This window comes from Culex pipiens, chromosome 2, assembly GCF_016801865.2.
Source record: "Culex pipiens pallens isolate TS chromosome 2, TS_CPP_V2, whole genome shotgun sequence".
Classification (NCBI taxonomy): domain Eukaryota; kingdom Metazoa; phylum Arthropoda; class Insecta; order Diptera; family Culicidae; genus Culex; species Culex pipiens.
The window spans coordinates 60,089,651-60,113,130 of NC_068938.1; the positions used below are offsets into that span (position 1 = coordinate 60,089,651).

The 23,480-nt window shown below is 39.5% G+C and overlaps 1 protein-coding gene across 1 annotated transcript; it reads left to right on the forward strand.

Annotated features, from left to right (window-relative positions):
• Positions 1–864: 864 nt before the first annotated feature.
• Positions 865–18,866, forward strand: LOC120413616 (cholinesterase). Its single transcript, XM_039574522.2, has 8 exons — positions 865–1,484; positions 8,876–9,490; positions 12,710–12,845; positions 13,459–13,890; positions 15,399–16,325; positions 16,385–16,819; positions 16,888–17,057; positions 17,420–18,866. The coding sequence occupies exons 2-8, from the start codon at positions 9,297–9,299 to the stop codon at positions 18,000–18,002; spliced, it is 2,877 nt and encodes a 958-aa protein (XP_039430456.1). The 5' UTR covers positions 865–1,484; positions 8,876–9,296; the 3' UTR covers positions 18,003–18,866.
• Positions 18,867–23,480: the final 4,614 nt, after the last annotated feature.

Below are 23,480 nucleotides of genomic sequence, written 5' to 3' on the forward strand. Positions count from 1 at the left end.
GTTCGCGCGCAGTCACCCTGTGCGCAACGGACGGTGTTGGTGCGGCGTCCTATCCCCCGCACGAGCAGCTGTCAAACTCGCCGTCGCCCGTCGCTGCCAACTTGATCGACAAAAAACCCCGCTCACAGCGGAAGTAACCACACACACAACACTCTCAGCACAGCCGTCGACCAGAGCAGTCGGCAAAACACGTTTACGCTACAAATAAAATTAGATTTAGTCGAGAGTAGAAAAATACAGTCCACTTTAGTTTAATCCAGTGCGCCGCGTTTTATTTCGCATGTTCCACTGCTCCCCGCGACTAACAGGCACGCTTCAATGTAATAGGCAATCAAATATTCAAATTCGACTAAATTGGGATCGCAGAACTTGAATTAATGTTTTATAAGTTAAAAGAAAAAACACGAAAAAAATTGGTTGGTCTTGATTCCATAATCCAAAGTCCCATACAAACCTTCGGATAATCGAACTTTGTATAATTGAAACATCGGATAATCGATGCTTCAAAGTTAGTCTGAAGTTTTTAAAACTCTTTATTTTTTGAAATTTTTGCCCAACCCAAATGAGTCATGAGTTACAGTTCTTTTTTTTTTTTTTTTGTTAAACAGAGCTGAACTTATACTAAATTTTGCCGTAAATTCTGCCACCTCCACCTGCTCGGGCCACGCAATCCCACCCCACGAAAACACCTTGTTTCTCACCCGTAGCCATTTGGCAGACACCACACCACACACAGAACCTCGCGAGAGCTTCCAATCCACCCCACAAACCTCACTCACTGACGAGGAGCCCAACAACAACCACAACTACCACGACGTAACTCTGGCGTTGGCGTTGGCTCAGCTTAGCTCGTCTCTCCGACATCAACCCGTCAGTCGAGTAGTTCATCGCGCAACCTGCGGACGTGTTTTTGCTTCCGTGCTGTGGTTCCAAGTTCTTTGAGCAGGGCAGGGCGTTGCCAATACCCGAGTGACCGACATTCGGCGGCCATCGCGCGGGGTCCATAAAAGGAGCGTGTACCCTTTCGATTCGGACGAGGTCGTGTGTTTGGCAAAGTTGTGTTCTTATCAAACAGATAGCGCGAATACCCGCGCGACCTGATAAGGGCTGACGAGCATAGCTAAAGGAGAAGAAGAAGCCAACCAAAATCAATAAAGTGCTCAGGTGAATGATTAATCAGTGTATGCAACCTGTCTGGGAAGGTTGCCAAGTTTGAGGTTTCCAGCGGAAATTGTGCAACCTGTAAGCTATCCGTGGCATGGGAAAATGGTTTAGAAAATAAAAGTTCATTGTGTTTTGGGCTGAATTCAAGTTTACGCCGAGGAAAACCCCCACTTGAAGAAAAGTGAATGGAAAAGGCTAATCAGAGTCCGTTACACCGCTCGTTGATGAATAATGCAGCACTTCCAGTAGTGAAGTCACTCACACCGTGAAAAAAAATCATGCTGGGATCATTCAAATGAGAGCTGCCCGAAAGCCGTAAGGTAAGCCCCCAACGCGTGGATGCCCTCGAAAACCGTTTTCAGCAGTAGTTTAGTAAAGTTTGTGACGTCACGAAGCCATCGGAGCTGAAAGCTCATCAGCGAAGACAAACCTTTTCTGTTGGAACTAGGGTATTTTAATCTCGATCGAAAACATGGAGCATTAAATGCAGCGGTGTACTAAGGGATAATTACTTACCAAACGAGTTCAAATCTCAAATTACAAAATTTCTAAATTTTAAAATATTTTTTCAAACAGAGAAACAGGCCTCTATAAATATTTTAAAGCAAAATCACCTTTAAATTCAATTTCATCCACGTTTTGAAGTAAAAAAGGCATTTGATAAAATTTGTTTAAGCTTGCTAACGATATCGAAACATAAAATAATTACTTTAATTTATTATCAACATTTTTTGCCAGCTTGCTAAAAACTTGGACTACATCAAAGATAACTGAAAAAGCCCAATAGAAAAAATAAGAGTTGCTGACATAGAGAACATCCAAGTAGAGAAAAATAATTATTGATAGAGACCATACAAAATTTTCCCAAAATTTGTGTCCCTCGGCCCTAGCTAAAATTTACAGTTATATTTTCGTAAAATTTTTCAATGTTACGACAAATTTACAAAAAAAAACTTTTTTTGTTTAGCGTCTTTGTTATATCTTTCATATCACAATTTATGATATTTTAGGTGGTATGTTAGTGAAAAGAAATTACATTTTCTGGACATACATTTTTAATACGAGAAGGAGAAAATTTTCCATGCAAAATTATTGAGTTGATAAGCTTTAATTTGGATTCTACAAAAAAAAAACAGTTTTAAAATTCAAAAACCTTTGAAAAAAATAAAATTGAAATTTTAAGCTTCAGAACATTTTTACGCATAGATTTTCTTGCAAAAGATAATAAATCACAACACTGTTCGTATTTCCGGGGCCTACCTCAAATTATAGTCATCGCATTCGGGAGCATCGTGACTATTTTTATAAAATTACTCAAATTTGATTCGTGTTAATTTTATTTTTAGTTGCTACTTGTCGACCTCTTCTCGATTTGCGTAAAAATTTGATCTTAGGGGTAACTTTTGTCCCTGATCACGAATCCGAGGTCCGTTTTTCTATATCTCGTGACGGAGGGGCGGTAAAACCCCTTCAATTTTGAACATGTGAAAAAAGAGGTGTTTTCCATTAATTTGCAGCCTGAAACGGTGATGAGATAGAAATTTGCTGTCAAAGGGACTTTTTATGTAAAACTAGACGCCCGATTTGTTGGCGTACTCAGAATTCCAGAAAAACCTATTTTTCATCGAAAAATACACTAAAAAGTTTTAAAGACTCTGCCATTTTACCCCAGCAAAGTAAAAAAAAAACACGAAATTTTAAAATGATTTTTTTTTTGTTCTAAATGAAAAATGGGTCAATGTAGATCCGAAAGGTACATTAAATTTCCCATAAAATTACATGTTCCGAAGATTTTTACAGTCGGGTAACGGAAAAAGGCAGAGTTTTTAAAACTTTTTAGTGTTTTTTTTTCGGTGAAAATTACGTTTTTTCGGAATTCTGAGTATGCCATCGAGCGTCTAATTTTACATAAAAGTCCCTTTGACACCAAATTTCTATCTCATCACCATTTCTGGTTGCAAATTATTGAAAAAACACCTCTTTTTTCGCATGTTCAAAAATGGAAGAGGTCGTATCGCCCCTCCGTCACGAGGTATCAAAAAACGAACCTCGGATTCGTGATAAGGGAATCGAAAAGGGGTCGGGACAACTTTTCCCGATTTCGTGTGAGTCGTTAGAGAATTAGTTAAAGTTGACGCAAGACTTTTTTAAAGTACATTTTCGTTACATTTTTTTCAATCAACATAAGCAATTTGTCTGTAGCAAAAAAAAACAAACTTTATTGAAATTCTTCACCAAATACTTGAAATTACCCAGACACAAATTATTAACCCTCGTTCCGTCCCTGTCCAAAAATATATTAAAAAGCTCACGCGGCCGGAATAAAACCATCCACCCCAGACAGCAGCAAAGTAGAAGAAAGGCAATAAGCCATCAACATCAACCTCAACAACAATCTCTCAAACTGGGAAGGTGTACGAAACGAAAGAAGCCAAAAACCTGTTTTTCAACCTTTTTGCGCTGGCGGCTCTGGTCTGCGTAAAGTTATACCAAGTTGGTAATTGTGTAGGGTCCCAGAGAGCACCCACTCTTGCCTTTGTATTTGTGTGAGGTGAAATGTGTTACGTTCATCCAGGTTGACTTTAGGCGGTGGTATTCGGACATGATCGCGTTGCCGCGGGTTTTTCGGGAAAAGGTAGACTTTGTACGCAAGGGGATTTAAATGCCTGCGAGGCCGCATCAGGTATACGATCAACATTAGGACAACAACGGAGGGATTGTGTTATTTTTTGGGTTTCGGATCCCGCAGCCCAAATGTTTATTTATTAATTCTCACCTGCTTGCACAATTGTGGAGGGTGCATCGATCGGTACCTGATGTTCTTTTTTTTTTACTTTGTCAAACATGGGAAAGTCCGTTGGATCTGTAAAACTCAAAGGTTTCTTTTAAAACAACCAAGAATGAGGTTGAGCGAATAAAACATCGAGCCGTAGAACTTGGGTCAACTTTTAGTTTTAAAAACTATACAGTCCAGACTCGATTAACCGAAGTTTCGATTATCCGAAGTTCGATTATCCAAAGGTTTGTATTAGACTTCGGATAATCGAATCATGAACAAATTTAGTTTTTTATATATATTTTTTTTGCAATTCCATCGTGAAACTACTTACTTTTCCTGTCAATCTTGAACGACGAAACAGCCTACTTTTCTGTACCAAAAATAACAGAATCGAATAGCAACACTTTTCAAAATAAATGCTGAAAAGTTCTACTTTTCAGCACTCAAATGGGTGCTGAAAAGTTGAACTTTTCAGCACTTTTTTCGAGCAGTAACACTTTGCAACATTTTTTTGATTTAAACGATTTATTCACAAAATACATGACAATTTGACATAAAATTTCACTCAGTGTGTGTTTTTTGGAATTGCAAAAAATGTTGTATGGAACTCGTTGCAAAACTTGTTTTTTTCAGCACTCTTCGTATTTATCCAACTCGGTGAACCTCGTTGGATAAATGTACGATTCGTGCTGAAAAAATCCTCTTTTTGCAACTTGTTGCATAATAGTAGTTTATGCAACAAGTTGCAAAAAGAGGATTTTTTCAGCACGAGTCGTACATTTATCCAACGAGGTTCACCGAGTTGGATAAATACGAAGAGTGCTGAAAAAATCAAGTTTTGCAACGAGTTCTATACAACATTTTTTGCAATTCCAAAAAAACACACACTGAGTGAAATTCTCGGGTGAGTTTTCAAAAAGCCGTAAGAGCCATTGGTAAACAAAGCCATTTTTGCATCGGTATTCGACCTACTTACGATAAACCAATTTCAAAAATGCTAGAGATTGTTCATCTACACGTCCTTCAAGTGCCCAAAACTAAAAACAAATGAAATATTGTTGCAATTTGAAGAAAAACGAAAATTAGTGTCGGAGGTCACGGTGGCTCTTACGGCTTTTTGAAAACTCACCCGAGAATTCTATGTCAAATTTTCATGTATTTTGTCAATAAATCGTTTAAATCAAAAAAATTTTGAAAAGTGTTACTTTTCAGCATTTATTTTGAAAAGTGTTGCTATTCGATTCTGTTATTTTTTGTAGAGAAAAGTAGGCTTTTTCGTCGTTCAAGAATGACAGGAAAAGTAAGTAGTTTCACGACGGAATTGCAAAAAGCAGTTTTTTTTGCAATTCCGTCGTGAAACTACTTACTTTTCCTGTCATTCTCGAACGACGAAACAGCCTCCTTTTCTCTACCAAAAATAACATAATCAAATAGTAACCCTTTTCAAAACAAAGGTTGAAAAGTTCTACTTTTCAGCACTGAAACGCGTTGGATAAATGTTCGACTCGTGCTGAAAAATTCTTCTTTTTGCAACTTGTTGCATAAACTACTATTTCGGAATTGCAAGAAATGTTGAAAACTGAGTGCATAATTGGCAAAGGGAGCGCGTGGTCGTAAAAAAAATATTCGGAGTGAAAAGTGATTTTTTTTTGTGTTTGCCTTTTGTTTCGCATTTTTGTCGTGAATTGTGATATAGTTTTCGATAAAAACGATCAGAGTTCGTTAAGTTTATCGCGTAACAAAATTATTTTGATTCATCAAGAACGTCGTGTGGTGCGCGAGTCTTTTTTGTGTTGAAAAGACCTTCCTATAGCTCCGTAGCTCGGAGGGCTCGACGTCGGTTGTTTGTGTGTTAAGCCCTCTCCATAGCATCGTAGCTCGAGAGGCAACGAAAATCAATACCTTATCTAGCTAACAGAAAGAAGATCGGAAGGCACTTGATGATTGAGTTCGTCGCGTCTATTCCGTAACAAATTCATGAACTAAATGATTATATAATTAAAAATCAGACTACGCTATCATTGCAGCATTGCGTTTAACACCTCATTTTATAAATAAATATTATTTGGTTTTATCTTTCCACAGCCGGCTGTCTAAGATTAAACCATTTCATTAAAAATTTAACAACAGTTAAACGGGAAATGTCTCATCCGCAGCAACCGATTGTTTGCCTTGAGAATAAAATATAATACCTTTCAACAAACACTATGATTTTGGGTCGCATCATCATCTTCTATGATGAATCCTGACCAAACACCCTATCCTACTAACAAGTTTTCAGGTTCCTGGCGCTCGTGGGGAGTAAGCACAGAGTAAATCAGCTGCCCTAGTAGCAACCTGCGCTAACTAACATTCCCGTCCCTTAAAATCGAGATCTACAAACTGACATGGCGGGCGCCGTTGGTGGCCAATGACTGTTACCTATTCGCAACTGATCTTGTTCTGGAAATCATGGTGTTTTATCTTTTCAGCGCATTCATACATGCTGTTGATAAGGGAAATACCACTTGATAGTCGAAGCCTATGAACAGTAGTGCTGAAAGGATATTACGGTTCTGTTCAGCAACGGAGAAGGACAACCATGGGTGGTCTCTCATGCTCATGCTCATGCTCATTGCAAGAAATGTTGAAAACTCAAACATGATTACCCGAAGCAAATCCGAATGCCTCAAAAAAAAATCACTTCGAATAATCGAATCATGATTTTTTTTTTTTTTCGTTGGCTTATTTTGATTGTTGAGCATAAGTATGACCCCTTAACTCAGGGGTGACCAAAGTATGGCCCGCGGGCCAAATGTGGCCCGCGAGGTGATTTTATGTGGCCCGCGGGCCCATTTCGAATGATCATGTAAAATGGCCCTTTGACCAATCTGTACAGTAATTTGTAATTTTTAAAAATTAAGGTTTTTACCTCAAGTGTGGTTTGGTTGAGCGTTTTAGTAGAATGCTAATTTGACTTAAGTGAAAAAAACTGTAAAGATATCAAAAATATAGGCATTCCATTCAAAAATTCATTCAAAAATTAGAGCGCACCATTTTTAAAGGACTGAGCCTCAAACTTATCTTGCTCCTATAATCTCTAGGTGGGATTTCAAGTTATAAAATTTGGTGACAAATCTGAGTGCATAACATCTGATTCAGACAGACAAAAACTATTGAAATTTTATCGAAATTGGAGGAAAAATTGCTGAAAAATATTTTGCAACGAGTTATTATTATTTTTCAAAGTTTATTTTACTATTTTTAAAATATAATAAGAATCGTTGAAAATACAAGTCAATTTAAATAATTACATTTTTTCCAATTTCATTATCTTTGTGAAAATGAGATTGTTTTCAGCCACAAAATGTTCAACCACCTCTCGACCTTGACCATGCCATGGTTTTTTAAAATTCTTACAAAAATACTGTATTTCCTGATTCAATGTTTGGCATAAACATTTCAATAAAAAGCTTACGAATAATATGTTTTGCTATTTTTTTTTATTTTGCTGATTAATGAAATTGGAAGCTATTTGGAACAAAACTGCGGCAAAAATTTATTATTAGTTAACTAATATTTAAACGACGAAAAAACAAACAAATAATACATGAAAATAAAAAATAACCGGTAGCTATATTTTTGCTATTATGGATTCAAATAAAGTAATTTATTCTTTCTCAAATAAACAATTTTTACATTTGGCCCGCAAGCTCATGTGAGCTACAAATTTGGCCCGGCATTCAAAAACTTTGAGCACCCCTGCCTTAACTACTCTAAAGTGATTCAGCATTTTTAAATTCATGATATCGGCCAAAACGGTAGTGATGATATATTGAGATAATACATTTAGATTTTTTTGGCAAGCAACCAAGGATTCAAATTTGATGAAAAAAAAAACATTGTTTTGTTATTGATTTAATTATCCGAAGTCCCATACAAACCTTCGGGTAGTTGAGTCTGGACTGTATGAAACAAAAATCTTTACGATTAGGCTCATATTTAAGACTCAGTCCATCCAGACAATTCAAACCTTTGATAAACGGTTAGCCATCTATAGACTCAGAATCGAAAACTGAACAAATATCTTTAGTTTGCTTTATGTTATTATCCTTTCTTTGATAGATATCCTATATATAAATGAGTATATATCCTGCTTGATCAAGGAAGCAATTATATCTAGCCCCTGAAACACCCGACTAGGCACCAACCTGCAATCTAAACGCATTCAAACCCCACTTATGCAAATGGGTAACAATGATCGGTCTTTCGTTCAGGAAAACGAAACATTAGCATTTTCGGCTTACTAACAAAGCACAGTTCGTTCTTACCTGCTCGTTGGAGTCTCCTCGGAGACGAACTCTCTTCCTGGTTAAATATTTGCCTACACATTCACATTCTCCATGTTGCTGGGCTAGAACTCCATTTCTGGTGTCGCCGCACATAACAACAACATGCTTGCATATATTTACGTAGCCAGTAACCTACATTTGCGGACTGTAAACAATCACACAGTTTTGATGTTTATTTTCTGTCGCCAAGCAGCGCAAGGTTACGACGGCTGACGCTCCGAAATCAGGTGCATTCGTTCATGAGCCGGAATTCGGTAAAGGTGGTCAATCCAACCGGTTGAGGAAGATAGGCGAAATTGATTACAATTTCAAACATGTGGCGTCCAAGGCAGCGACTTTGGGACCGTGAACTATATTTTTGGTGGTTATCGATAGGAAAGTCAAGTTTAATGGAGTATCTTTTGGGGCTGATAAGAGTGAAGGCCGAAAAATAGTTTATTTCTGTTAGGGAGAATGATAAGGAAACAGTAGAAACGTATTGTGGACTACCTTTATGTAATTTGAAACAGAAAATGTTCAAATGTTTTGCGGTACCCCTTTATCTTCGATTACAAATCAATGCACCTTCTCAATGACATTATTTTGCTTCGTCCATTTACAGATTAGTCATCGCAACCTCGAGTACTCGGAGAGCCATTCCAGCGAACACTACATGAATGAGTAACATTCATACCTAGAAGCCAACCTCAATATCGTCACACGACACACACACACCTCGACTACAGCAGTGCGTCACCATAGCTATAGCGCGCTAATATGTGACTGTGAAACCGTAAACCGTGTATTTCGTGAAACAACACACCTGTGATACCTGTGTTCGTGCATCTACCGTTATCATTAGTCAAACCCACGACGTCATACCCAAATAGTGAGCTATTTCGAAACAAATTCCACACCTGGAACGTGAGCAGTGCGACAAAATTACAAGAGTTACTTAACGACCCCGTGTGAGTGTGTCGCGGGCGACCCGATGTGTAGTTACACCGTTGCGGCCGCAATCTTCGACGAGGTGTACTTTGAATATGGTGGTGGTGGCAGCAAGGTCCAGCCATCACGGCCGGTGTAGAAGATCATGGTGCTGTGTTACTGCGCCGATACTGCTAATCTTCTGTACGGTCGTCCACGGGCAGTATTACACGACGCGAGATCCCCGGTGGTATTCGAGGGAAGGCGACTACAACTACCATCTGCCCAATCCCGGTGATCCGGACTATAGGTCAGTACTTTAACAGATTGTGGTGTTACACGGATAGTGTAACGTAGGTCAATTATATCTGACGTTTATCCTTCTTGGAACGCGACATAATTGTGAAGGAGCTTACTTGGTACTAGCTATGGGTGAGTCTCCGTGAGTTTTGCTTGAGTTTTTTGGCTTTGCTGAAATTTGGTTAAATTTCATTTTGACTTTCTCTTGATTTGTTGCTATATTTTCTATTCATTACATTTGTGAATTTCATCCTCATACGCAGTGTTGTAAAATAAAGAAATTTCTCAGCGACTACAATCATCATGCCCGAAATTTCATCTCCCTGTTTTACTACCGCAAGGTTCTCAGCACCAAGAATCGCCGCTCTCTGTCGCGTGAGAGAGAGAAAGAGAATGCTTTTGCTGGCAAGCACGAGATAAAAGAAGAGAACTCACAGACTATTGTGACGGTCACTATACCCTCTGATATTTTGACGCAGTATGATCAAATGATAGTTTTTCAACCAGACATCTACATCACTGCTCATACGAAATTGTTTGCTATGCAAATTAACTTGACTAAAAATATTATGGATATTGTGCTGTTAATCAGCAATCTCTGTTTGTGGTTTTTTATTTTTTTTATTCAAAACCAACAGATATATCGTCTTGATGAGATTCGCAAAAATGTGAAAAAATAGAAATAATAAAAACAGTACACTGAATGCGATTTTTTGTGATATGTGAATCATTTTATAAATTCAATGAACAATTCTCTGAGACTTCGGACAACGGTTGTTTTTTTTTGCATTTTGATTTTGATGAAACTGTGCACTTTTTTTAAGGCCGAAGAGGTCATTTTACATCAATAGTTCGGCTATTGTCTCCATACAATGCCACAGTGGTCCAGATCGCAAAATTAAGTGGAAAATTGATTTTCCGAAAAATGGTTAAGTTTTAAGGTTTTCAGAAGAATTGTTGCAAATGGATAGAGTCAACTTTTGGTTTGGTTAAATATTAGGGTGGTTCACGATTAGGGTGATTTTTAAAATCTTACTTTTCAGGTTTTTTTGTTGAGAATATTTTCGTCTTTTAGAAAATTGTTGGGCTTGCCAATCCAAGCAACTTTGTCGAAGACACCAAAATTTTATCTCGTAATCTACGCAAAGCAGAAAGCATCTAAGAAAACCTTCAAAAATCAGTTTTTTAACGAGGCAATTCAGGAATAAGATTTAAAGAAAAGTGATATTCGGGGCCACAAAAGACCCGGGTGTCGTTAAAGTGGATTGACATGCTTTTTAAACATTAGGGGGGGGAGCTAAAAAAACAAACATTTTTATTTTTTGACATGTCTATTTGGACATGAGGGTCAAAAGTTACAGCCATTTTAAGGTTAAAAAGATGCAAATTTAAAACTTGCGCCAGGTGGCATTTGAAAGAGGAGATCCCGCACTTCAAACTCAGGGGTGTTTTTCTTTAAACTCGAGATATCTTCATTTGAAAATGTCTAATTTTCTAGGGAAACTCATATGGGACCACCCTAACCCCTGCACAATTAGCTCAAAAGTGTTTGTTTCCCTGAAAATCCTTTTCAAAGGAGTTTTCCGAGTTGCAAAAGAGAGAAAATTAAATTGAACTTGTTGGATTTTACTCAACTGGGGCGAATCGGGACACATGGTGTGAATTGGGACAGTTGTTTTGTCCTTGTCACTGCGCAATATTTGTATTTTTTTTTTTGTGGAACAGGTACAACTTCATATTCAGACTGTAGTCCCACTTCAAATTTAGCATGATTGCTTAATAAATTTTAAATTATAAAAGCATTTAAAATATAATTCTGGCTTACACAAAAAGTTTGAATTTGGGTAGTGAAGCTAAAGTACTGTAAAATCTTGGACGTTGGTCCAATCATTTCACACTTTTCTTATAATCCTAAAAATATGTTAAGGAGTGCATAATTGGCAAAGGGAGCGCGTGATCGTAAAAAATATTCGGAGTGAAAAGTGATTTTTTTTTTGTGTGTGCCTGTTGTTTCGCATTTTTGTCGTGAATTGTGTGCTGCGAGGAGAAGATTACCCTCTGAAAATGGAGCGTCATCAGTGCATAATTTGAAAAGGGAGCACGTGGTCGTAAAAATATTCAGAGTGAAAAGTGATGTTTTGTGATTTTTAAAGCCCTTCCTATATCATCGTTGATCGGAAGGCACGGCGTCGGGTGGACTGTGTTTTTCCGAATATGGTTTTATTTTTTTGCGGTGAAAAAGCCATTTCTATATAATGATCGAAAGGCGCACTGACAGTTTGGATCGTTGAGTTAATAGTGGAGCAAAATAACTGTGTGTGAGAGATTTTGTGTGTTAACCAGAAAGACCTTCCCATAGCATCGTTGCTCGGAAGGCTCGCCAACGGGTCTGTTATGAAAGTCCTCCCCATAGCGTCGTATCTCGGGAGGCATCGAAAAGCCAATACCTTATCCTACTAACCCATAAAAATATTAATCACGTGATGCTTGAAGGAGATGCTGCGGTCTCAAGCGATATCAACAAGTATATAGCGAAAAACTATGTGCTTGATGAGTCTGAAACTTCAACTATCGGACTAACATTCCTTTCGTTGAACTGCAGGCTTCTTGGGAGGGCGCCTGTATTGACTTCGGCTGATCTATCAATAACGGAGTAGCAGCTCATTGGCAGTCAACCATGCTCCTGCTCAATACTAAAAATATGTTAAGGTACCAGAAACACCTTGATCTCAGAGGCACCAACATTCTTTAAACATGTTTGCTTAACATGATTCCATAGCATACCCAAATTAACAAATTTTTTTATAAATAGGATGTTTATTAAAATTTAGTTCTGTTGATGGGAGTGTAATCAGGGAGCCAAAATCTATCTTACCTGGACGAAACTGACGCGTTTGCTGACATCAACTTCAAGAATGTCGTGTTGTGAATTCAATATCATTGAATCAATAAGTTTAACGGTTACATTGGCTTGATTGTATTAATGTCACCCCAATTTACAGTGCTTTATCCCCCTTAATGTGTCCACTAAAGAATGCACAGTTTTGAGGTTCCAATTGTTATTAATTTTCTGTAAATGGTCTTGAATACTGTTCATAAAAATTTAACACTTTTTCGCATAGTTTGAACTTTTACATTATTTAAGACATTTCTTATAACATTTTTTTTTAAATTTTCATAGAATATTGTTGTAGATATCTCAAATTGAAATACAACTCTCCTATTCCAGAACATACACGTACAACAATCGCCGGTACGGCTATTATCAGCCCAGCGGATACGGTCAGCAATACCCTGGGCAAAACCTGCCCGGACAGTACCCACAAAACACCGGTCTGGGAGAAGATCGCTTCAAGTATGACCCCGTAAGTAACTGTACATTGTTTTATTGACCTAGTTCTAATGGGTTCTAATATGCCTAATGGCTCATTTTAACGTTTGATGCTTCTCAATGTAATTAACAATCGGTATAATCGTTTAACTCTTTCTCATCAATCCCCCCATAAGTAGTGAAACCTTGAAATCAGAACAGAAAAAATGCAGTGATGCGACTTGGCGTGCAACTCTCGTTAACCGCACCGATGTAAAACACATTTGCAGCGTTTTTTTTTTCCTCTTTTCCATAACATCACTTACTTACATCATATGATCGCGGAGTAGTCTTTCGCAAGTAGGTACATTCATAAACTTTTCATCTCGTTTGAGTTCAAACGAAAGTAAAAACCACCCCGCAGATAACGAACAATGCTCGTCTTTCTTATCGTGGCGGCCGGCGTCGCGTCACGCCAGGCTGGCCACGGTTTCCCAAGCAATCAGTGCGGCGGTTCCCTCCCTTTAACGGTATCCAACGTGGTCGTTCCCCTGAGTTGCATGCCGCCATAAACACAGTCGTTTAGTTGTTGTTTGCAGTCTGATTATTTCCACATGTGCTTGTACGCGGCTTGTTTTGACTCTGACTCTCTTTCTCTCGTTACGCAGGCAAACCCGAACAACGTCCAGACGCCGTTCCCGGGAGTTCTGGGCGGCTGGCGGGAAGATCTCCAGGGCAAGCAACGGCGCGACTGGCAACAGCTGGACCGGGATGTGCACGTGACGACCAACTACGGCCAGGTCCAGGGCTTCAAGGTGCACCTGTACGACAGCCCCGACCCGAAGTCGTTCTACCGGCCGTGGCACAGTCCGGTGGACCGGATAATGGGCACGTGTGCGACGTTCCTGGGAATTCCGTACGCGCTGCCGCCGACGTTCGAGGGCCGGTTTAAGCCTCCCCGGCAGCATCGGGGCTGGCAGCTGCTGCAGGCGGTGGACTACGGTCCGGCTTGTCCCCAGCCGGTGCAGTACACGGGTGCTACCAAGGGGATTCGCGATATGGACGAGGACTGCCTGTACCTGAACGTGTTCTCGCCGAATGTAAGTATTTTATTATAATATTTAAAATAACATTGTAAGAGGCATTGAACAATTTTCATAATAAGCTCACAACAGACGGCCGAGACACCAATTTTACAGGAAGAATAAAAATAAATTTCGAGAGAAAAAAATGTCTCAAACGCACTCCAACACAAAAAATGATGTACAATTTTCACTGAAACCATTGCACAGTGGGAAAAAAGAACCCAAAAAATTACCGCAACATGATTTCGCGAAAACCATCGATTGCTGTATACCAAAAGCTTCGTTTTTGCACCAGGAACATCAATCCGATGAAAAATCGCACTGCACGGACCGGTGGCCGGAGTACAAGCCACCGGAAGATTCGGATTTTTGGAAAAAGTATCTGATTTATCCAATTGTGAACTGATACGCTTTCTTCTACCATGAATAGTCATACAAAACAATCATAGAATAATATTAAATAGCATAGGACCCATCGGAACCGGTTCCACCGATCTCCGGTACCGGTGGCCACATCCGGAACCGCATTAGGAATCAGCGTAAACAAGTCATGCGACGTATCAAACTTCTTGATTTTGGATGGAGAGTATTTTTAAGCAGTAATTTTGCCTCCTTGACCGGTTCCCAGGTTCTCCGGTGGCCACATCCGAAGATCATATTTGGCAAATTCCTGAAACCACTCTTGCGACTTATCAAACTTCATGTTTTTAAAAAAGGAGTGTATATAACTCATGTCCCCATCCAAAACCAAGAAGTTTGATACGTCGCATTACTGGTTAACGCTGTTTCCTAATACGGTTCCGGATGTGGCCACCGGAGATCGGTGGAACCGGTTCCGATGGGACCTATGGTATTTAATATTGTTCTATGATTGTTTAGTATGACTATTCATGGTAAAAAAATGGGCGTACCAGTTCACAATTGGATAAATCAGATACTTTTTCCAAAAATCCGAATCTTCCGGTGGCCTGTACTCCGGCCACTGGTCCGTGCAGTGCGATTTTGCATCGGATTATTGTTCCTGGTGCAAAATCAAAGCTTTTGGTATATAGCAATCGATTGTTTGCGTGAAATCATGTTGCGGTAATTTTTTGGGCCCTTTTTTCCCACTGTGCAATGGTTTCAGTGAAAATTGTACATCATTTTTTTTTTTTGTCCCTTTCATGTCAGATGTAAACATTCTCTAGCGTAAGCAGGACACACTCTTTGTTTACAAATCCACAACGGCCCTTTTGCATTGTTTTGCTAGTCTTCTTATTTCAAAATGGTTGAACTTACGGACCCGATCCTGAAATAAATTTATTACAAAAATTGACTTATTTTGTTGTATATCTTTTTGGAAGTAGTAGTTTAGGGGATGAACAAAAATTAAATGGCAATTCTCGTAGTTTTGAAGATACTAAAATGTCTGTAATAATAATCTGGGTGCAAAAGCTCTGGTTGACGTGCACCGTTAATGTGAAATAAAAGAAGACTTGAAAAATTGGTTGAAAATGTTAAAAAATTTCAAATATTTTTCACAGACCCAATCCGGCATCGCCCAAAAATACCCGGTAATGATCTACATCCACGGGGGTGAATTCGTTCGCGGCGCCTCCAACACTTTCCCGGGTCAGATGCTGGCGGCATTCTACGAGGTCGTCGTAGTCACGTTCAACTACCGGTTGGGTGCACTGGGCTTCCTGTCCACCGGCGATGAGAACTCCCCAGGAAACTACGGCATCCTGGATCAGATCATGGCGGTTCGCTGGGTTTACGACAACATCGAAGCGTTCAACGGTGATCGTAACTCGATCACACTGTTTGGACCGGGCGCTGGAGGTGCTTCCGCGGGGTTGTTGATGGTAGCTCCACAGACGAAGGACATTATCACGCGGGTTATTGCTCAGTCGGGTTCGGCTGTGGCTGATTGGGCGTTGATCGTGGATAAGTACAGGGCGCAGAACACGAGTCGCGTTTTTGGCCAGATGGTGGGCTGTTCGATCGAGACTTCGTGGAAGTTGGTGAACTGCATGCGACAGGGAAGGAGCTTCTATGAGCTGGGGAATGCTGAGTTTGCTCCGCACGTGGGGCTGTTTCCTTGGGGACCAGTGCTGGATATCAACTTTACGTTTCCTGGCGATGAGTGGTACGAGGGTTGGAGAGAACGCGATTGGCACTTTTTGAGAGAGACTCCGGAAGAGCTTATTCGGAGAGGTCACTACAACCGGGGTTTGCACTACATGAGTGGTGTGACGCTGCAGGAAGCTGCCTTTGTGATATCCCAGAATGAGACGCTTGCTCCGTACTTTGAGGTTGATCAGAAGTTCTTCGAGCAAAAAGTGTGGGAGCTGGTGTATCGGTACAACTACACGATCAACCTGAACGGAACGTACGAAGCGATCAAGTACATGTACACGTATTGGCCAGATCCGAAGAACACCACGTTCATACGGGAGCAGTACATCAATGTAAGTTTGATCGCTTTTGAAATAAATCCAATGTTACTGATGATCGAATCTTCTTGCAGCTCCTATCGGACTTCCTGTACCGCGCCCCAGCGGACAAGATGACAAAACTGCTGGTAGAACGCAAAGTCCCCGTGTACAATTACGTCATGAACACCACCATCGAGGGCCTCAAACTGCCCGAGTGGCGCAAGGTTCCGCACGACATCGAGCACTACCTACTCACCGGAGCACCCTTCATGGACGTGGAGTTCTTCCCGAAAAAGGCTCGCCTCGATCGGCTCATGTGGACCGACAACGATCGTAACATGAGTCACTTCTTCATGAAGACGTACTCGGACTTTGCCCGGTACGGTAACCCGACGCCCCAGCAGGTCCTGGGACTGCACTTCGAGAAGGCCATCAACGGCGAGTTGCGCTATCTCAATCTAAACACGACGTACAACTCGTCGATCATGATGAACTTCCGCCAGACGGAGAGTGCCTTCTGGACTCAGGTAAATCACGAAATCTGGAAGAATCTAAGAAACTTTACTAAATGTGATCTCTTCTCCTCAAAAAACAGTACATCCCGACAGTGGTCGGCGTCCTCGTCCCGACGTACCCGCCCACGACCGAGTTCTGGTGGGAGCCGACGGAACCGCTGCAGATCGCCTTCTGGAGCATGTCGGCGGCCTGTCTGTTTCTGATCGTGCTGGTGGTAATCTGCTGCATCCTGTGGCGCAATGCAAAGAGGTACGGATAGGTAGGAGAATTCAAGTTTTTTCGTACGCACCCTTGATTGTCCTTGATTGAGAGGACACGGTGGCGGCAAGGTTTGAACTGACACGCGTGTAGCACCTTGCAATGAAATGGAATGGTAGAGCATGGTAGAATGCAATGCAATTAACGATTTTAAGCTTATAAAGTTTGAATTTCCTGAGTATTTAGTATTGTGATGAAAGTGAAAGTTTGTGTTTTCTTTGCAATTTTTCACATTTATAACAAGTTTAGGATTTTTTTAAAGTACACCTCTTTTTCAGATAACTGTGTGTTATTTGGACCGTTCACAAATATTTTGTCCAGAACCACTAACATTCCCTCCCTCCTTTCCTCAGACAATCTGACCGCTTCTACGACGAGGGGGTCTTCGTGGTGGATAACCCAGAGTCTGAGCGCGGCGACGTCGGCATCGACAACAACGTGCTGCAGGCGCAACCCCTGCGGCAAAACATCTACGAGTACCGCGACTCCCCGTCCAAATACGGCAAGCATCCGCCGCCCACCGACGCCGGTTCCATCCGGTCGCCCAGTTCGCTCGGCACGATGCATACCACCGGCAAGTCCATCTCGGGCAGCCAAAGCTCGCTACGAAGCGCCATCTCGATGAAGGAAGTATCGGTGAGTCCGGCGCCGCGGTCCGAAACCAACTTTGACCGGAACATCCGGTACGCCGAGCGGGGTGTCGACACCGAAGTGCAGAAGAACGGAGGTGGGAAATACCAGCGCTCGGACTCCAAGGGCGCACTCAACGACAAGGCACGGGAGTTTGCCACCAGCACGCCCATCGAACCCGTGTCCCGATCTCAACAACCGACGCCGCAGCCGACCACGGGTCGCGGTAGTCGCGCCGGATTCGACCGAAGCAACAACGCCAGTCGAACGAACTTAATCGAAGGAATTCCACAAACTGAAGTTTAAGCACGTAATATTAGCGTAATTTTAAAATTGTTTTAGCTAGAATAATTGACCGGTAACGCCCGCCGTTACGGAATGCCACGCGTCCCCATCACAAACAATCGTATAACAGATCAACCTTGATAATCGCAACATATCAGGTTAGGTTCTTTAGGTAAGCTCTAGGATTAAAAAAAAGTAAACACCCGTACTATTTAATTTAAATCGAAATCTACAATAGATTGACCGCAGTCTTTACGTGTAACAGATAGCACCAAGTGCCTTAAAGTTTACAAATTTTCATACAACTTAAACACAAACTAGCCCGTAAGCACAATTAGAAATATACAAAAAAAAACGAGACTCACAAACTTTTGCAGCCAACCTGGTTTGGAGTCGAATACGTACTGAAAGTTTAGTGTTTAGTTACATGTTTATTGTTTAGTATTATATGTATTACATGTAGTTTGTACAAAAGTGCAACCTGATTGTCCATGTTTCAGTGTTTCCGTCCAATTTCGTTTTTAAGTGTGTACACTGTGTCATCCGTGTTGAATCGTACGTGTTGTCCAGTCCATTTTAGTTTTTTAAAACCCCTAATTTTATCAAACTAGCTGTAAGCATTTTAGTTACTTCTTCACCTTTCTTGTTCTGTCGCTCCAACCGCGCGTGGAAATAATCAAAGCAAAGGAAATTTAGGCCAAACTGTGCAAATATTACGTTTACTCTTAACTTTACCTTACTAAGTTGACTCCTGTAAATAACTTATCAAACATCCTACTTCGTCTCATTCCATTACAAAATTCAACAAACGCTTGCTTTCGCGCTTTCGTTAAGGTTTCACGTTAGAAACACTACTGGTAAGAGTTTATTTTAGCAAAAAATAAATAAATCATAAAATGGTAAGCATTTAACGGCAAACGTGTACATATAGTGGCGATAGCAAAATGATTGATTACCATTTAAGTATTAAAAGAGTTTAGTTTAGCTGCTGCACAAGTGTTGTGAGGAAAAAATTGTGTAGGAATATTTTTTGTGAATCGTTCGTATATTTGGAAATAAAGTTTTGTACGAGTAAAGAAAAGAAGAAATTTATTCAGAGTTATCACAAATTCTTAAACAATTAATTACTTTCTAGTTATAACATTTTACTGCATAGTGCGAAAAAGTTCAAAGTTAATCTATTAAAACAAAGTTTTTTTTTTTTATTAAAACTGAAAAATATCTTAAACGTATGTTCACTTTTATTTAAATTGATTTTCTAATCGTTCATATACTTTTTGAATCTTATCTGACGCAATCATAATAAAGGATTGTTGCACAAAAAGGAATAGTAACAAATAATCTTATACATATTGCTTCAATCGTCATTATGGCATTGTTGAATAAATTTCTATATATTCTTTCATAAGCTCAAAATGCTTTGTTTATTTTTTTTTTTGAAATTAAATATGTCTTTATTGAACTTTCTTATAATAATTACATTTCATTTACATTCTAAGTGGTATGGCTAAATGCTCTTCATCTTTGTTGTATTTTTCGTTTTATTATTACTGTTCACATTCATTCATTTATTTCAAATTGTTTTACATTTTTGCATTTAATCGAATACATTTGGGTAAAAAAAAAGAAAAAAACACTTTAACAACTAATTTTAACTTAAAACTAAAATAAAAATTCTTTGAATTATTCAAAATCATTAGAACGAGTAAACTATGAACTGTATTTTAAGATAAATGCTCCAAGCGTTCTTACTTGTTCCTGGCGAGTTTTGCACCCACGCAGTGTTGTTGTCATCTCGATGAAAATGTTCAGAAGTTCTTGTGGTGAAAACAGGTCACTATTGCCTTCATCTGTTGATGTTGGTTGGTTTTCCCTCGGTTGCTGTCTGAAGCCAGGAGGTGTTGTGTTCTCTGCAACTTTTTGCCGCTGATTCAACGGCAATGGCTGCAGATTTGGAACCACTCGAACAGATCCCGCTCCAGGTGACGCCAAAGCAGGAAAATCCACGTCCGTGAAAGTTGGTGGTGTTTTGCGACGATTTGGTTGGTGCCTCGTCGTCGCTTGCTGCCGAATTTTCACAAACTCAGCACGTTTTGGGCAGCTTCGATTCTTGGTAGAATGGTCGCCGCCGCAATTGAAGCATTTGGCTTCAATGTTCTCGTTGATTGTGTTGCAAGCTTGAGTTTTGTGCTCACCTCCGCAGGTTGCACAACGACTCTTGATGAAACAGTTCCTTCCACCATGTCCAAACTGCAAACAGTTCGAACACTGTGTCACGTCACGGTGTACTGGACGATAACGTTCCCAAGTCACGATGATGTTGAAAATTGCCCGAACTGCCTTCAGCTCAGACGGCGTTGTCGATCCTTTCTCGAGATGAACCAGGTACAGTTGATCACGATACTTGATGTCCTTGTTGTGTCTCGTCATCTTGAAGACTTCGATCACGTTCAACTTAAGAGTTTTGAGCTCTTCTTTCAGCACACTCACATCCATGTCGTACAGGCCTCGGAGGACCTGTTTCATGGGGCGTTTACCTGGATCGTCATGGCTGTAGTATTCAATCTTTGTGTTGTTCAGGAAATCCCGAACGTAGTTGTAATCCTTTCTGGTAGGTAGCAGAATTTTGAGTCCATCAGCACACAAGCGAATGGAAGCTCGTAAAGCACCAGATTTGATAAACCCGGTCAGCCACTCTCGCACCGAATCCGATGACGATGATTTCACAAAAATGGGTGGCAACTTTTCCCGTCGTTCAAATTCTTCCTTCTCGCTCACGTCCACAGGGAGGGTAGCGAACTGGTTTCCAGACAATTTTTGAGCGTCCTTGCTCAAACTGCCTGGCTTTGCAGGTAGCGCTTCGGCATTCTTTAGCTTCTTCAAATCTGCCGATCCTGCTGGTGAGGACCGCCTCTTTTTCTTGCCGTGAGGCATTTTTGCACTTTTTAACACTTTTTTGGTTTGTGAGGGACGCACGTCTGACTCGCTGCTCTGTCAACCACAGACTGTCAATGCTTTGTTTAGTAATTGCTCATTTTATGAAATTTGTCGGATTTCACGATTTTTTCGGAATTTGCATTTTTTTTTATTTGGGTGATACTTTGTCAAAAGAAGCCATTTTGTCATTTTAATATAAAATTTCTGCAAACAAATGCAGGCAAACTGCCAAACTGTCAGAAGGTTTTTTTTGTTTGCCATAGTCTAATACGTCCTTAAGTCTCCATATAAATTTGTGGGCTGGTCATATAACATATAACTGGACATTTAAAAAGGGCGCATGAGCATTTTGACAGTTGTGTCTTTTTGCAAAAGGAACATCCCATAGCATAAGCATACCACACTGAATTCATAAATTTGTATGTTTTTCTATGATTTTCTGTGATCATCTCGGAATTTGCATAATAGTCCTAGCTGTCAAAACACTTATGTGTCCTTTTCTCATGGCGCTCCAGAATAAAATATGTATGTAAAAATATTAAAATCTGTATCTTAAGATTTATTGAGCAAAAATTGAAGCACGGAAAATAAATCCTGGATATCTCAAAAGACGTATTTTTATATTCGAGGTATTTCAGGGTTGTTTTAGGGGACTAAAAGTGGCATTTTTTGCTCCAGGGTTTAAGATGGTGCAAAATATAGTACCAAGGTTGTGGAAAATGTCAGTGGTCATTTTAAAAATATTTTTTGCAATTCCGTCGTGAAACTACTTTCTTTTCCTGTCAATCTTGAACGACGAAATAGCCTACTTTTCTGTACCAAAAATAACAGAATCAAGCTTTGCAAACTTTTTTGATCAATTGCGATGTTTTCAAGTCACAGCCATTTCTAAAATAACATTTTCGGCAAACCCTGAAAAAAAGCTGAGAAAATTTCCTACATTTTTCTTTTTCTTTATTTTTTTAAGGGCAGCTGGTTGCTGATTGCTTATAGAAAGCTTCTTAAAATTTAAATTTTGTGCAAGATTAGTTTTTCTCAGTGTCAAGCAATCAGGCCTTTATTTTGCAACTGATGATAATCTTGGTTTGATTTTTAAAACACTGCCGTTCTACGCATAATTGTCCTGTGGGTTCCTATCCGTCCTATTTGTCCCTAATTGGCTCAGTTAGTAGTTTATCACTCTTATTTATGATCCTAATGCTATACAATAGGTAAACAAGGCATAATGCTTCGTTAAACTAATGATTCTATGAGAGAAAATACTTGGTGGGACAAATATGCGTAGAAGTTCGGCGATGGGACAAACAAACTTGGTGTTGTTTTTGATGAATTTCCGAACAAAGTACTAGATTTTATATGCTTTTCTAAAAGTATACGATTAACTAAACTTAAAAATGTCAAAAAGTCAAAATCGTCCAAAAATGACATGGGACAATTATGCGTAGAATGGCAGTACAGCCCAGACTCGATTATCCGAAGGCCTTGGCAAAATTTCACTTCGGATAACCGAATCACGTAAAAAAAAGTTCGCTGTCTTATTTTTGATTGTTGAACTTTATTATTACCTCTTAACTAATCTCAGGTGATTTAGAATTTTTAAATCCAAGATGGCAGCCAAAATGGCGGTGAAGAAATATTGGAAAAATGCATTTTTCAGTTTAATACACAACCAACCATTCAAATTGGACTAAAATGGGGTCACAGAACTTAAATTTGAAGTTAAAAGTAAGAAAATAAAAAAAATACGAAAAAAAAAAGTTAAGTTGACTTAGGCCGTATCCACGGCTGGGGTGCAAATCAAATTTGATCCCGTGTTATGAATACCGAGATTAAATTTGACACCAAATTAGCACCAAGCAAAATTTTTAAAATAAAAAAAAAGAAAATGGAAAAATTGAAAAAGATCATTTTATTTAATTTCGAATTTTTAGATTAACAATAAAAATTTCAAATTCAAACATAAAAAACAAAAATCAAATATTTATTCAATTTTCAATTTCAATTGTGTTTTTATTAGAATTTAACAGTTCTGCTCCAGGATGTTACATTTGCAATTCAGAGATTTGGAGAACCTTTCATTCCACCTGAAGTGTGCAAGAAAAAATGCAAATTTGAAAATTACCATCTCCGATTCTGCTCAAATTTGGCAGAGCTGTTGAGACTATCAAAACATGCAAAAATCCCGAATTTCATTTAAATCTCCATTTTTGTACCCTCCCAAAAAATCGACTTTTTGGCGATTTTTGAGCAAAACCCCTATCTTAAAACGACGATAACTCAGGAACCAGAAATCTTAGAGAGTCGGTCTTAGACTCAATTTTGAAATTGGAAATTGGACGTAGAATCCATTTCCGAGACCAAAATTTGGATTAAAATATTTTTTCTACCTGCATTGCGCAATTGAAAACTTGAAATGGCCGTATCTCAAAACAGCCCTATTTATTTTTTTAAATTTGAACTCACCATCGTATTCCCCGTCCAATTTTACATAAGAATTACTTATCGACAGAAAGAAATATGTTTCGTTCCAGAGATATCGAATTTTAAAGTTTTAAGTATTTG

Excerpts from the sequence above, each read along its gene's own strand:
- LOC120413616 (XM_039574522.2), top strand. The coding sequence starts at position 9,297 with ATGGTGGTGGTGGCAGCAAGGTCCAGCCATCACGGCCGGTGTAGAAGA. Across the intron at positions 9,491-12,709 it reads CCCGGTGATCCGGACTATAG|AACATACACGTACAACAATC; the intron begins GTCAGTACTTTA and ends CTCCTATTCCAG. Across the intron at positions 16,326-16,384 it reads TACGGGAGCAGTACATCAAT|CTCCTATCGGACTTCCTGTA; the intron begins GTAAGTTTGATC and ends ATCTTCTTGCAG.